The sequence below is a fragment of the Ahaetulla prasina genome, chromosome 2 (genome assembly GCF_028640845.1).
Source record: "Ahaetulla prasina isolate Xishuangbanna chromosome 2, ASM2864084v1, whole genome shotgun sequence".
NCBI classification, from domain to species: domain Eukaryota; kingdom Metazoa; phylum Chordata; class Lepidosauria; order Squamata; family Colubridae; genus Ahaetulla; species Ahaetulla prasina.
Window position 1 is genome coordinate 280,717,177 of NC_080540.1, and position 13,703 is coordinate 280,730,879.

The 13,703-nt window shown below is 41.5% G+C and overlaps 1 protein-coding gene across 1 annotated transcript in view; it reads left to right on the forward strand.

The window, feature by feature from the left end:
• The window catches only part of SLC45A2 (solute carrier family 45 member 2), a 38,436-nt gene that overhangs the window by 13,672 nt on the left and 11,061 nt on the right, over positions 1 to 13,703 (forward strand). Inside the window, exon 4 of the mRNA XM_058170181.1 lies at positions 8,748 to 8,891. Coding sequence (XP_058026164.1) covers positions 8,748 to 8,891 — 144 coding nt within the window. The remainder of the gene's footprint in view (positions 1 to 8,747; positions 8,892 to 13,703) is intronic.

Below are 13,703 nucleotides of genomic sequence, written 5' to 3' on the forward strand. Positions count from 1 at the left end.
ACTGCAGCATCCCCTTGGTCATGCGATGAAAATTCAGATGCTTGGCAACTGACTCATATTTATGACAGTTGTTGTGTACCGAGGTCATGTGATCATCTTTTTTTTTTTATTCAAAAAGTTTTACAAAAAAATTCCCCCCCCAACCCCCTCCTTCACTAATACCTCCCCTCCCCTGGCTTCCCGGAAGAAGCACAAGGTATAGTTAAAAATAAAACAAATATATGCTAAGAAAATTTTCTCCCAAAACTATTATACCAATTTTCCCTCTCTAGCTCTGACTTCCTCCTAACATAACCAAAATCCTTCAAAAAAATAAAAAAAAAAATAAAAAAAATTAAGAATTAACAATAGTAAAATATATAAATCAATAGAACAAATTAATCCTAAAGTATTTAAAACCAGCTAAAGCATAAAAATCCAATCCAATTCAAAAAATATGTCCCTTATAACTTCTATAACCATATAATTTTCCCCCCATGTCTTTCTTACATAAGATCTTTTGAGAATAGAATAGAATAGAATAGAATAGAATAGAATAGAATAGAATAGAATAGAATTTTTTTTTATTGGCCAAGTGTGATTGGACACACAAGGAATTTGTCTTGGTGCATATGCTCTCAGTGTACATAAAAGAAAAGATACGTTCATCAAGGTACAACATTTACAACACAATTGATGATCAATATATCAATATAAATCATAAGGATTGCCAGCAACAAGTTATAGTCATACAGTCATAAGTGGAAAGAGATTGGCGATGGGAACTATGAAATGATTAATAGTAGTGCAGATTCAGTAAATAGTCTGACAGTGTTAATGGAATTATTTGTTTAGCAGAGTGATGGCCTTCGGGAAAAAACTGTTCTTGTGTCTAGTTGTTCTGGTGTGCAGTGCTCTATAGCGTCGTTTTGAGGGTAGGAGTTGAAACAGTTTATGTCCAGGATGTGAGGGATCTGCAAATATTTTCACGGCCCTCTTCTTGATTCGTGCAGTATACAGGTCCTCAATGAAAGGCAAGTTGGTAGCAATTATTTTTTCTGCAGTTCTAATTATCCTCTGAAGTCTGTGTTTTTCTTGTTGGGTTGCAGAACCGAACCAGACAGTTATAGAGGTGCAAATGACAGACTCAATAATTCCTCTGTAGAATTGGAACAGCAGCTCCTTGGGCAGTTTGAGCTTACTGAGTTGGCGCAGAAAGAACATTCTTTGTTGTCCTTTTTTAATGATGTTTTTGATGTTAGCTGTCCATTTGAGATCTTGCGATATGATAGAACCCAGAAATTTGAAGGTTTCTACTGTTGATACTGTGTTGTCAAGTATTGTGAGAGGTGGAAGTATGGAAGGGTTTTCCTAAAGTCTACCACCATTTCTACGGTTTTGAGTGTGTTCAGTTCCAGATTGTTTTGGTTGCACCACAAGGCTAGTCGTTTGACCTCTCGTCTATATGCGGATTCGTCATTGTCTCGAATGAGACCAATCACTGTTGTGTCATCTGCGAACTTCAGTAGCTTAACAAATGGATCATTGGAGATGCAGTCATTGGTATACAGAGAGAAGAGAAGTGGGGAGAGCACACAGCCTTGGGGCCCCTGTGCTAATTGTACAGGTATTTGATGTGATCTTGCTTAGCTTCACCTGCTGCTTCCTGTTTGTTAGGAAGCTTGTGATCCACTTACAAGTCTGTTCCGGTACCTGTAGCTGGTTTAGCTTAGTTAGAAGAATGTCTGGAATGATGGTATTGAATGCTGAACTAAAGTCTACAAAAGGACCCTTGCATAGGTCTTTGGAGACTCAAGATGTTGTAGGATGTAGTGCAGAGCCATATTAACAGCATCATCTGTTGATCTATTTGCTCGGTATGCAAATTGCAAGGGGTCTAACAGCGGATCCGTGATGGTTTTCAGGTAGGAAAGCACTAGCCTTTCAAAGGTTTTCATGACTACAGATGTTAAAGCAACTGGTCTGTAGTCATTCAGTTCCTTGATGGTGGGCTTCTTGGCACTGGGATGATGGTAGGCGTTTGAAGCAAGAAGGAACATAGCACATCTCTAGTGATTTATTGAAAATATGGGTGAAGATGGGGCCAATTGGTCAGCACAGACTTTTAAGCAAGAAGGAGTTATCTTGTCTGGGCCTGGAGCTTTTCCTGGCTTTTGTCTGTGAAATAGGTCCTGCACTTCCTTTTCTGTGATCACTAGGGGTTGTGAACCCAATGAAATGGGGTCAGTTGTAGGAGGCTTGGCTGTTGTTGGTGTGTCTGAGATGGGGTTGTGGAGATAGGTGGCTGTAGTTTCCTTTCAAACCTGCAGTAAAACACATTCAGGTCATCTGCCAGTTGTTGATTACCTTCAGCCTGGGAAGGAGGTTTGCCATAGCCGGTGATATTTTTAAGAGTTTTCCACATGTTTGCTGGTTCATTTGCTGAAAATTGATTCTTTAGCTTTTCAGAGTAGCTTCTTTTTGCTGCTCTTATCTCCCTTGTTAGTGCATTTCTGGCCTGATTGTACAGCATTTTATCACCTTTTCTGTAGGCTTCCTCTTTGGAATGTCGTAGCTGCTTAAGTTTAGGTGTAAACCAAGGTTTGTTGTTACTGTGTATTCGCAAGTTCCTTGTAGGTACACATAGGTCTTCACAGAAGCTGACATATGATGTTACAGTATCTGTGAGTTCATCCAGGTCTGCAGAGGTATCTTTAAAATATCCCAATCAGTGCAGTCAAAACATGCCTGTAGCTTTAATTCTGATTCCTCCGTCCAGGTTTTCACTGATTTAATTATTGGTTTTATGGCTTTAAGTCTTTGCCTGTAAGCAGGTACAAGGTGAATCATGCAATGATCAGAGTGTCCTACAGCTGCACGTGGTAAAGACCGATAGGCATCTTTTAGTGTTGTGTAGCAGTGGTCTAGAGTATTCTTGCCTCTGGTGGGACAATTGACATGCTGAAAGTATTTTGGTAGTTCTTTCCTTAAGTTTGCCTTGTTTAGATCTCCCAAAACAATGGCCAGTGAATCAGGGTGTTTGGCTTCAGCCTCCATGATTTGGTCAGCTAGAGTTCGTAATGCCTTGTTTACACAGGCTTGTGGTGGGACATAAACAGCAATTAGAAGAAATGAGGAAAATTCACGAGGCGAATAGTAAGGTTTGCAGTTGATAATTAGAGTCTCTAAATTGTTGTCACAGAATTTGTAAATTATGTTAAAATCTTGACACCAGGTTGAATTAATATATAGGCATAAGCCTCCTCCTTTCTTTTTACCAGATGTTTCTGGAATCCTGTCTGATCGTTCAATTTGAAATCCTGGAATGTTCAGGCTGCTATTTTCAATTGATTCATTTAACCAGGTTTCAGAGAAGCATAGGACTGCTGAATTGCGAAAATCAGAATAGTATTTGTTTAAGAGGAGTATTTCATCCATCTTATTTGCAAGTGAGCATATATTTGTGAGAATATTCTATTTAAAATTTAGTGCAACACCTTATAAAATTTCAATACAGAAAATTACAATATCTATTCAACCCATTTCTTCCAGATCTTCCTCACAAATTGTCTTTCCGGGACACTAATATTTTTGTCTGTTAATATTTAAAAAAAACCTTGTTTCAAGGATAATACTTTTGTCTCTTGCCATTTTTTTTGATGCATTAATCTCTGTCTTTCCTTCATTACTCCTTTTAAAAAGTCAATCACAATATTTCCTAGTAATTCCTTATGTCCAAGAATCCAAAAATTACTGCCGTATATTCCATCAGTCCAAAAAGAGAACTCTTGGGAAACATTAAGCTTGTGAGTCTTTTCCGTTCGAGGGACAATCTCCTGTAGCACAAATTCAGGCATTTCATCCAAACTATTTAAAGAAAACTTCTTTACATCAACTTGTTTCTTCACGATCAAATCTTCATATTTATCCACTTTTATTTGTATGTCCTCCATTCCATTTTCCGAATGATTGCACTGGTTAATTTGCTCCAAGCTCTCATCCAAAACGTCCCCATTTTTTATCAATTCGTATTTTTGAATAATTAAATACATACTTTCTGTGAGGTCCTGTATAAAGTCACGAATCCATTCTTCTGAAAGAACCTCCATGACAAAGTTCCTGCTGAGAATCCCCTTGTAAAGTACTTAAACAACGTAATATAATCCAACAGTCCACAGTCAAACACAATAAGATAAAATCTCCATTCAGTTTCGATTCAACAGCAAGGCTCCCTTTGATGTATCGCTCTGCTTTCAGTTTCTCTAAAACGAAACTGAAGGGGGGGGGAATTCTCTTTTTTTTTTAAAAAAAAGGTAGAAGTCAGAAAATCAAAAATACTTGCAAACCAATAATTGTTCACTCACGCTTCTTCCGTCTGCTTTTAGTAACCACAAAAAGAAATCAGTTGTTAGCAGAAGTGGACACCTTCCTCTTTTCCTGCTTTTTCAGGAGCGCAGTGAATACTGGAGGTTGGGGGGATTCGACCTTTCAGGACTTTGCATTACAAAAACAAAGCCCCTAGGGGAATCTACCACAATTCCCCCCCCCTTGCTCTTTCTCTCTCTTTCAACCAGAGAGGGAAATTAAGCCGGGATCAGCTGTTATCACCAGCTTTTACCATATTCAATGCGGAGTGCCATAAATTAGCACCCAGCGAGAAAGGTGGCGCCACCCAGAAGCCGTCATGTGATCATCTTTTGTGAACTTCCGGCAAGCCCTATCAGTGGGAACAACCGTGTTACTAATTTAATAACTGTGGCAAGAAAGGTCGTAAAATGGGGCAAAATTCACGTAACAATTGACCCGCTTAGCGACATAAATTTTTGGCACAATTGTGGTCATGCGTCGAGAACTACTTGTATAAAAAACAACTGGGATGAGATTTAATCTGTTTTTCTGAATGGAACGTATCTGTAGCTTAGTGTTAACTTTGATGACATGGTTGCCTCTCTACAAGTTTAGGCTATTAGTCTTTGTAGGTTTATTGTTGGTTTTGTTGATTTTGCTTGACTCTGCTCCATGGATTCTCCAAGATATTAGTATTTTGTGTACATGGAAGGCTCATGCTTGCCACATGATTCTGAAAACATGAGAAATATTTGTCTCTCTCTTTCTCTCTTTATGTGTCTGATTGACAGAACTATTTTAGACCAAAGATAGATCTGATGTCCTCCAGATGTTTTCGACTGCCACTTTTATATTTCTTGTCACATATAAAATAAAAATGTAAAAAAGGTATTTGTCATTAGCCATGTGGGCTAAACCAAATGGCAGCTGCCATCTCAATACATCTAGGGAATATCAAATTATGGCAAGATGGTTTATACAGTAGAATCCTTAGGAATTATATGCCTAATTTCTAAGAAATGTAAAATTGGTCAGGTCAAAAATAGCAACTCTACTAGGAAGGACTCAAACGATAGATAAAACTGCCAAGTCCAGTCTAAACGTCTGGCTGACTGTGCAACCAACCATAATAATTTGTTAAACTTTTATGCTGTCTGATTCTCAGCAACTTGGATGGTTCACAACAATAAAAAAATATATTAAAAAAGTCCTCTCAATAAAACTTAAAAAATAAAGATAAAAGATGGCAAGGGGATCAAGCGAGGGGCCCTACTCTCTCTTGCTGAAGGCCTTTCAGGATTCAGATAAGAGAGAAGTAAAATCAGCATTGCAGAAATTACTCCCAAACCACACAACTCCTCTGTAAGTTGGTGTTAGAAGGAACAAAACACAACTATTTACATTATGCAAACTTACCGGAGTTTGTAACAGTAACAGAGTTGGAAGGGACTTTGGAGGTCATCTAGTCCAGCCCCCTGCTCACGCAGGAGACCTATACTAGGGATTCGAACTGCTGAACTGCCGACCTTTCTGATCTACAAGCTCAGAGTCTTAGCCACTAGGCCATCTATCCAGGAGGGTTTTTTGTGTGTGTGTGTGTGTCAGGGTTCCAAGTAACAAACCCAAAGCAATTAAAATTCTGAGGCTAGAGTTTTCTCAAGCATAATTTTATTTGGAATGTCATATTGGTACAGCTGGTGATAACCCGACTTTGAAGGACCCAGTGTTTTCCCCACCCAAATCAAAACCCAAAGTTCTTTCCCCCAGATCATATGTCCATCACATGGTCCAATCAGGTTGCAGTCCCAACTCTGGCTGGCTTTTGTACACGCCCTCCAACACCTGGTAGGACGTCCTTGGCTCCCACGGGAAATAATGCTGTTTTGGCTACACATCCCCCTGCTATCTGTGTCTCCCCCCTCACGTTCCACAGCTCTATCTAGCCTGGCTGTGGCAGCCCTGAAGATGCTCCCAAAATGGCCTCAGGGTTGACACTTTGATAGTGGGCAAATTCCCTTGATACCAGTCTTAAATTCTTCTGGGTTATATTCCACAGCTCACAAGACTTCAAATATCATATACTCTTAGAAAAAAATCAAGATGGTGATTGGGCTGACAGGATTGAAGCTTTTTACTTTTTATGAACACTGCACCTGCAACACACACATAGGAAAGAGACAAACCTTCAACTGAACAAGCACAGCCATTGTCTTGACTTTTTAAAATATTTTGAAGATGCTGCTGGAGAGGCTGTTGACCTTGACTGGTGCAGTAGGCCTCAACATGGGTAAAGTGAAGTATAACAAAGAAAAAAGGCCTTTCTGGATTTTATTTCAAATCTTAGCTCCCTCAAAATCTCTGAAGGATGTCTCAAAAGTCATCTGCTAAAAATATTTTATTGGTTTTTGCTGTATAGCAGGTGTGAGGCATTGGCATCAATAACATCGGCTGTGTGTCAGCTTGCTTATTCCTGTTTTTAAACCTATTATGTCAATGTCTGCTAATCCTACATTAATGCAACTGTGAAGATAGAGGCTCTGCTCAATAAAATCTTCCATTTTTAATTTTTGAATATAAATCTTTGGCATTGATTCCAGAAAAGCAATATGTGTGCCTGGTTACATTCATTCGCTTGATTACTTTTGATTTGATTTTATGCTTTGCAGTTGTGGAAAGAATGAATTTTGCAAAGTTGTACTATATCATTCAGTTATGCATTCACATGAAAACAATGGAAAAAAATCAAATTATGCATGCCATATTTTTCCTGTGCTTTAAATATTGGATATTCTTGGTGTATAAAAAATGCAAATCAAGTTACATTAAGTATCTGGTACTCAAACCATGTTTAAATTCTCAAAGCATTTTGAAAAAACAAAAACAAAATGTACTTCAGGAAATAGAGGAGCTAGGTCTATGGTACATTTTGATTTTACATTACAGTAAGTTTTAATCCTAGAAAGCAATGGGTTATATCAGGGGTGTCAAACTTGCAGCCCGTGGGACGGATGCATCACACACTGGCCATGCCCACCCCCGTCGTCACGACGACGTGACAATATGAGTTTGACACCCTTGGGTTACACTGTACAGTAGATGAAGTCTAGGAAAATTTTATTCATTTATTTTAGTTTGTCAAGCATGTATGAGAAAACAAGTATAAGTATGAACATAATGTAACATATAAGTATAAACAGGTATAAGTATATACATAAGAAACAAGTACAAATAAATGGGAACAGTAGGACAGGGATGGTAGGCACGCTGGTACACTTATGCAAAGCCCCCTTACAAACCTCTTAGGAATGGGGTGAGTATCCACGGTAGACAGTCTAAGGTTAAAGTTTCGGGGGTTTGAGGATGTAACAATGAAGTCAGCTAGTGCATTCCAGGCATTGATCACTCTGTTGCTGAAGTCGTATTTTCTGCAATCGAGTTTGGAGCAGTTCACTTTAAGTTTGTATCTATTGTTTGCCCGTGTATTATTGCCGTATTCAGCGGTTGAAGCTAAAGTAATCATTGACAGGTAGGACATTGTAGCAGATAATGTTGTGTACTAAGCTTAGGTCAGACTGTAAGTGGCGTAGTTCAAGGTTGTCCAAGTCCAAAATTTCAAGCCTGGTGGCATAAGTGATTCTACTGTGAGCAGAGGAGTAGAGTACTCTTCTCGTGAAATACCTCTGGACTCACTCAATTGTATTAATGAAATACAATTAAAATGAAATGTTAATATGCATTTTATTTCTGAAAGACAAATAAAGATGTTTTTCAGATCACCTTCCATCCAAATCTGCATATGCTACCACCTGCATATTTGGCCTAAGTGTTTTCAACAGTTCCACCTTCCTGTGAGAGGTTTCTGTACATAAAATGTAGGTTTAGGCTAGTGGACTTCAACTCCCAGCAAAGCTGGCTGAGGAACTCTGGGAGTTGAAGTCCACAAGTCTTAAAGTTGCCAAGATTGGAGACCCCTGGACTGAAGCATCCCACAGTCACATCATTGTGATTTGTGATGTTTTTTGCTGGCTTCTGGCAAAAATAACCACCGGGGGAGCTAGACTCTCTTAACAAACATGTGATTGGTTTAATGACTGTGGTGTCTTGACTAATGACTGTGGTTAAAATGGTAATAAAATCAGGTCTGGTGATGTGACTTATTGACTTATGACTGCAACAACACGGGATGGAAATCCTGGTCCCAACTGTGGTTTTTGCATTGTGTTTCAATATAGTACATCCAGAAATTGCAAGTTCAAGAAGGCCAGTCTCGGGAAAATAGGGCATGCAAGGCATTTGAAACCAGGCATTTGTTTTAGATACTTTAGCAGACATAAAACAAGACAACAGATCTTTGACTGGAGGATATTTGAATATCTACTATCCAGATATTTACAAGGCTTGTTCATTTTTCCCCTTTCCAGGTTCGAAGGCAAATCACCATTATGTCTCTCCTAGAAGCTCTTTTAAACATGCCACGTCACTACCGCAGCTTATGTCTGAGTCACTTGATGGGATGGACAGCTTTCCTTTCCAACATGCTCTTCTTCACTGATTTTATGGGACAGGTAAAGAAATAAAAAAAAGTTTCAGAGCTAGAAGGTTTGCCGATCGGTCCAGCCTGAGAGGGTTCCACAAAAGGGTCCGTCAGCCGGCCTTTCTCTTGGAAGACGACCTCACCTGAGATCCAGGAGGCCGCAGGATGACTGCTATGCCATTTTCCGTGATGAGATGCGAGGAACAAGGATCAGGTGGTGGTCTGAGGAACCGATCCAGCAGAAAATCCAATTTCCGTCCTGATCGAAGGCGGCCATGCTTGATGGAAGTTGATACGGATCTGCAACTTCCATAGCCTCCTGGACCACGATAAAGCGCCTGGTGCCTACTATTGCTAAGAAGCGTCTGAAGCCTTGTGCGCTGTTATTAAAAGACTATCAGGGACGGCCAATTCCCATTGTGGGTAGTGGGAAATTCAGGGTACAATTCAAGAAATTTGTAGGCCGCCTATCACTGGTAGTTGTAGATGGCTCATTGGCTAGTCTTCTGGGGCTTAATTGGTTCGAAGCCCTGGGTTTGACTATTCAGGAGTTAACTCGATTGGAGCTAGTCAGCTGGATACACTGGTCAGGAATTTCCCACTGTGTTCAATGGCCAGTTGGGAAAATATACCGGAATGCCTGTTTCATTTAACTTAGACCCTAGGGTGGTGCCGCAGATTAAAACCGCGGGTGCCATTTGCCCTGAAGCCTAGGGTGGATGCAGAATTGGACAAACTCATTGCCCAGGCGTTTTAGAACCAGTAGATTATGCCCAATGGGAGACCCCCATTGTGACACCCATTAAGGCGGACGGTTCTATCCGCATCTGCGGGGACTATAGGGCAACCATTAATCGAGCATTACAAGCCCATGCATATCCAGTGCCAGTGGTGCAGCATCTGCTGCACTCCTTGGGGCAAGGATCCATCTTCGCGAGGCTTGACTTAGCACAGGCATACCAACAATTGCCTGTGGATGAGTCCACAGCAGCAGCACAGGCGATTGGCACTCACCGGCGTTCAAGTGTCGCCGCCGCCCAATTTGGCGTCAGTGTGGCCCCAGGGTTGTTCCAATGCCTCATGGAACGCCTACTCCACGGAATACCCGGTGGTGCCGTATTCGATGACGTGTTGGTTTCGGCAGCAAGCACTCCGGAACTGATGTCCAGACTACGCCAGGTGCTAGTTAAGTTCAGGGATGTGGGGCTCAAAGTTAAGAAAAGCAAGTGTGTAGTTGCTGTGCCCCAGGTAGAATTCCTAGGGTTCCTAGTGGATAGGTCGGGTTTACACCCCACTACGGCCAAGACCAAGGCAATCCTTGATGCGCCGACACCCCGCAACAAGTCAGAGTTACAGGCATTCCTGGGGCTCTTAAACTTTTACGCAATCTTTCTGCCACACAAGGCTTCGGTTGCAGAGCCTCTCCACCGCCTGTTGGATAGCAGGTCCCCGTGGGTTTGGAATGCGAATGCTGCTGCTGCTTTCCAGGCTGTCAAGCAACTCTTGGTGTCTAACGCAGTTCTTACACAGTTCAACGAAAACCTGCCGCTTGTCCTCTCCTGCGATGCGTCTCAGTATGGGGTTGGCGCTGTGTTGAGTCATCGGCTGCCCAACGGGTCGGAAGCCCCGATTGCATTCTTTTCTCGAACCTTGGCTGCCGCGGAACGCAACTACTCACAGTTGGATAAAGAAGCATTGGCGTTGGTTGCGGGTAATGGCCGGGCAGAACGAGCAGTCCAGTCAGTGAAAGAGGCATTGGCCAGGTCGGGCCCAGGGGGCTGGCAGGAGAGGTTGGATGAGTACCTCCTGGGGCAGCATTCCACACCGTGCCCACTTACGAATAAGAGCCCAGCAGAGTTACTCATGGGCAGGCGTTTGAGGACCACACTTGATAGATTGCACCCCCAATACTCACCTAGTCAGCCATTGGACTCCATGGGGGCAAACAGGAGATTTGATTTGGGGAGGCGGTGTATGCCGAATTACAGCGGCCACCCCTATGGTTCCCAGGAAAGATCGTGGGAATCACCGGCCCGTGCTCACAGGGTCGAGTTAGATGAGGGTAGAGTGTGGCGCAGACATTGTGACCAGCTCAGGCCCGGCCGGGTTGGGGATGGGCAGCTGCCAGAGTGGGGCACTCAGGAAGAGCCAGGAGGTAGCCCAACCCAATCATCCCGGGCAGAGGAGCTAAGCTACAAGGGAATAAGACGCCCAGCCCCTGTACCTGATAACCGAGAGGAAGCCTTGTCTGCTCTGCCGGTGGAGGGGCTAGGGGTCCCTGGGCCGGAGACGTCCCCCACAGAAGAGGCTGAGGAGTTGGGTCAGCCAGTGACCATGGCTACAACGGAGCCACGAAGGTCCAGCCGAATCAAGCGGCGCCCAGCGTATCTCCAGGATTACGATTGTGCAAGCTAGGGGGAAAGAAGTGTTATGTCCTGCACCGGCAGTGGCGGCCCCTAGTGGTGGAGATGGTTTCTTGTTCTGTTCTGATTGGCTCCTGCTTTGGGAGCTAGATAAAAAGAGGGCTGTCAAAGCAGGCCTGGCCTGCTGGTTGTTGCTGGTCTCTGTGAGTTAAAATAAACGTTATGTGTGAACATCTGGGGAGCCTCAATTATTACGGAACCCACAGAATATAATACCTGGACTGAAGCATCCCACAGTCACATCATTGTGATTTGTGATGTTTTTTGCTGGCTTCTGGCAAAAATAACCACCGGGGGAGCTAGACTCTCTTAACAAGCATGTGATTGGTTTAATGACTGTGGTGTCTTGACTAATGACTGTGGTTAAAATGGTAATAAAATCAGGTCTGGTGATGTGACTTATTGACTTATGACTGCAACAACACGGGATGGAAATCCTGGTCCCAACTGTGGTTTTTGCATTGTGCTTTCAATATAGTACATCCAGAAATTGCAAGTTCAAGAAGGCCAGTCTCGGGAAAATAGGGCATGCAAGGCATTTGAAACCAGGCATTTGTTTTAGATACTTTAGCAGACATAAAACAAGACAACAGATCTTTGACTGGAGGATATTTGACTATCTACTATCCAGATATTTACAAGGCTTGTTCATTTTTCCCCTTTCCAGGTTCGAAGGCAAATCACCATTATGTCTCTCCTAGAAGCTCTTTTAAACATGCCACGTCACTACCGCAGCTTATGTCTGAGTCACTTGATGGGATGGACAGCTTTCCTTTCCAACATGCTCTTCTTCACTGATTTTATGGGACAGGTAAAGAAATAAAAAAAAGTTTCAGAGCTAGAAGGTTCTTGATAGGTGACTGATCCAATTGTGGCTCAGTACAAGAATCTAGTTAAAGTATCTACAGCAGGGGTGAAATTCAACAGGTTCTGACAGGTACTGGAGAACTGGTAGCAGAAATTTTGAGCAGTTCAGAGAACCGGCAAATACCACCTCTGGCTGGCCCCAGAGTGGGGTGGGAATGGAGATTTTGCAATATCCTTCCCCTGCCATGCCCACCAAGCCACACCCACGCCCACCAAGCCACGCCCACAGAACCGGTAGTAAAAAAAATGGATTTGACCACTGATCTACAGTATAACAAATGTCTCTTCCACTTCTGAGTTTCTGAATACATCATCCTAGGAATAGACCATGGCTCTTCATTTACAGAAGATACCTATATTTTTGTTGACAACATGCAGAATTATTCATTAACAGCTCAAGCAGAGATCCCAGAGAAATAAATGCCTTCAGGCTTTCTATATAGATTTTGGGTAGGCTGGATTGCTGGGGAATTGATTTGCATTTTATTTGAAAATCTTTGCTTTTTTTATCTTCCATATTCTCCAAACTATGAAATGTCAGTGAGTGTTTAAAATGATGATTCCCTGGAGCTCCCAAATACATGCAGTTTATTTTTTTTTAAATTTATTTATTTATTTATTTATTTATTTATTTATTTATTTATTTATTTATTTTGTCACAACAATATACATAAGCATCACACAAAAAGATTATATAGTGTATAAACATATATATGAAGAAATATAAGGAGGTATAAGCATATATATATATATAAGAAGAAAAACGAAAAACAATAGGATAGGAACGGTAGGCACGTTTGTGCTCTTATGCACGCCCCTTATGGTCCTCTTAGGAATGGGGTGAGGTCAATAGTAGAAAGTTTTTGATTAAAGCTTTTGGGATTATGAGAAGAGACCACAGAATCAGGTAAAGTGTTCCAAGCACTGATGATTCTGTTACAGAAGTCATATTTTCTGCAATCTAGATTAAAGCGGTTATACTTAAAATTTTAGAATAAAGCTGAGAGATAGACTGAAAATGTACTATTGGCCCTATTCTCTGCTTTTCATCAGTAGAGATAACATCTCCTTTGAATCAAACTCAACTGAAGACTTCATGGATATATTCATGTGGTTTGCTTGGGGAAAATATGGAAGTAGTTTGCAACTGTCTTCTGGGAAGTTTGTTCAACTTTCTAGTCTAGCTTACAGTTCTAGAATTTTCCTAGGGATTTTCATTCTAAGGAGGACTAGTCAATGCTGTTTAACTTGTTGTGATCAACCAAGGTTGGTTGGAGGCTGTCATCTAGCAGGCAGTAGATACCTAGTAAGCAGTCCTGCTTTAGAAAAACAAACAACTAAAACTAATATGAACAAATAAACGATATGATATAATCCTGTGCATGCTTACTCAGAAGTAAGAGCATAAGAGCACAAAAGTGCCTACCATTCCTGTCCTATTGTTCTCTTCATTATAGTATTATATGCATACTTTTACTTATACTTTTACTTATATATACTTTTTTCTCTCATGATGGGTTATTGTTTATGTTGATGATTGTATATATGTGACA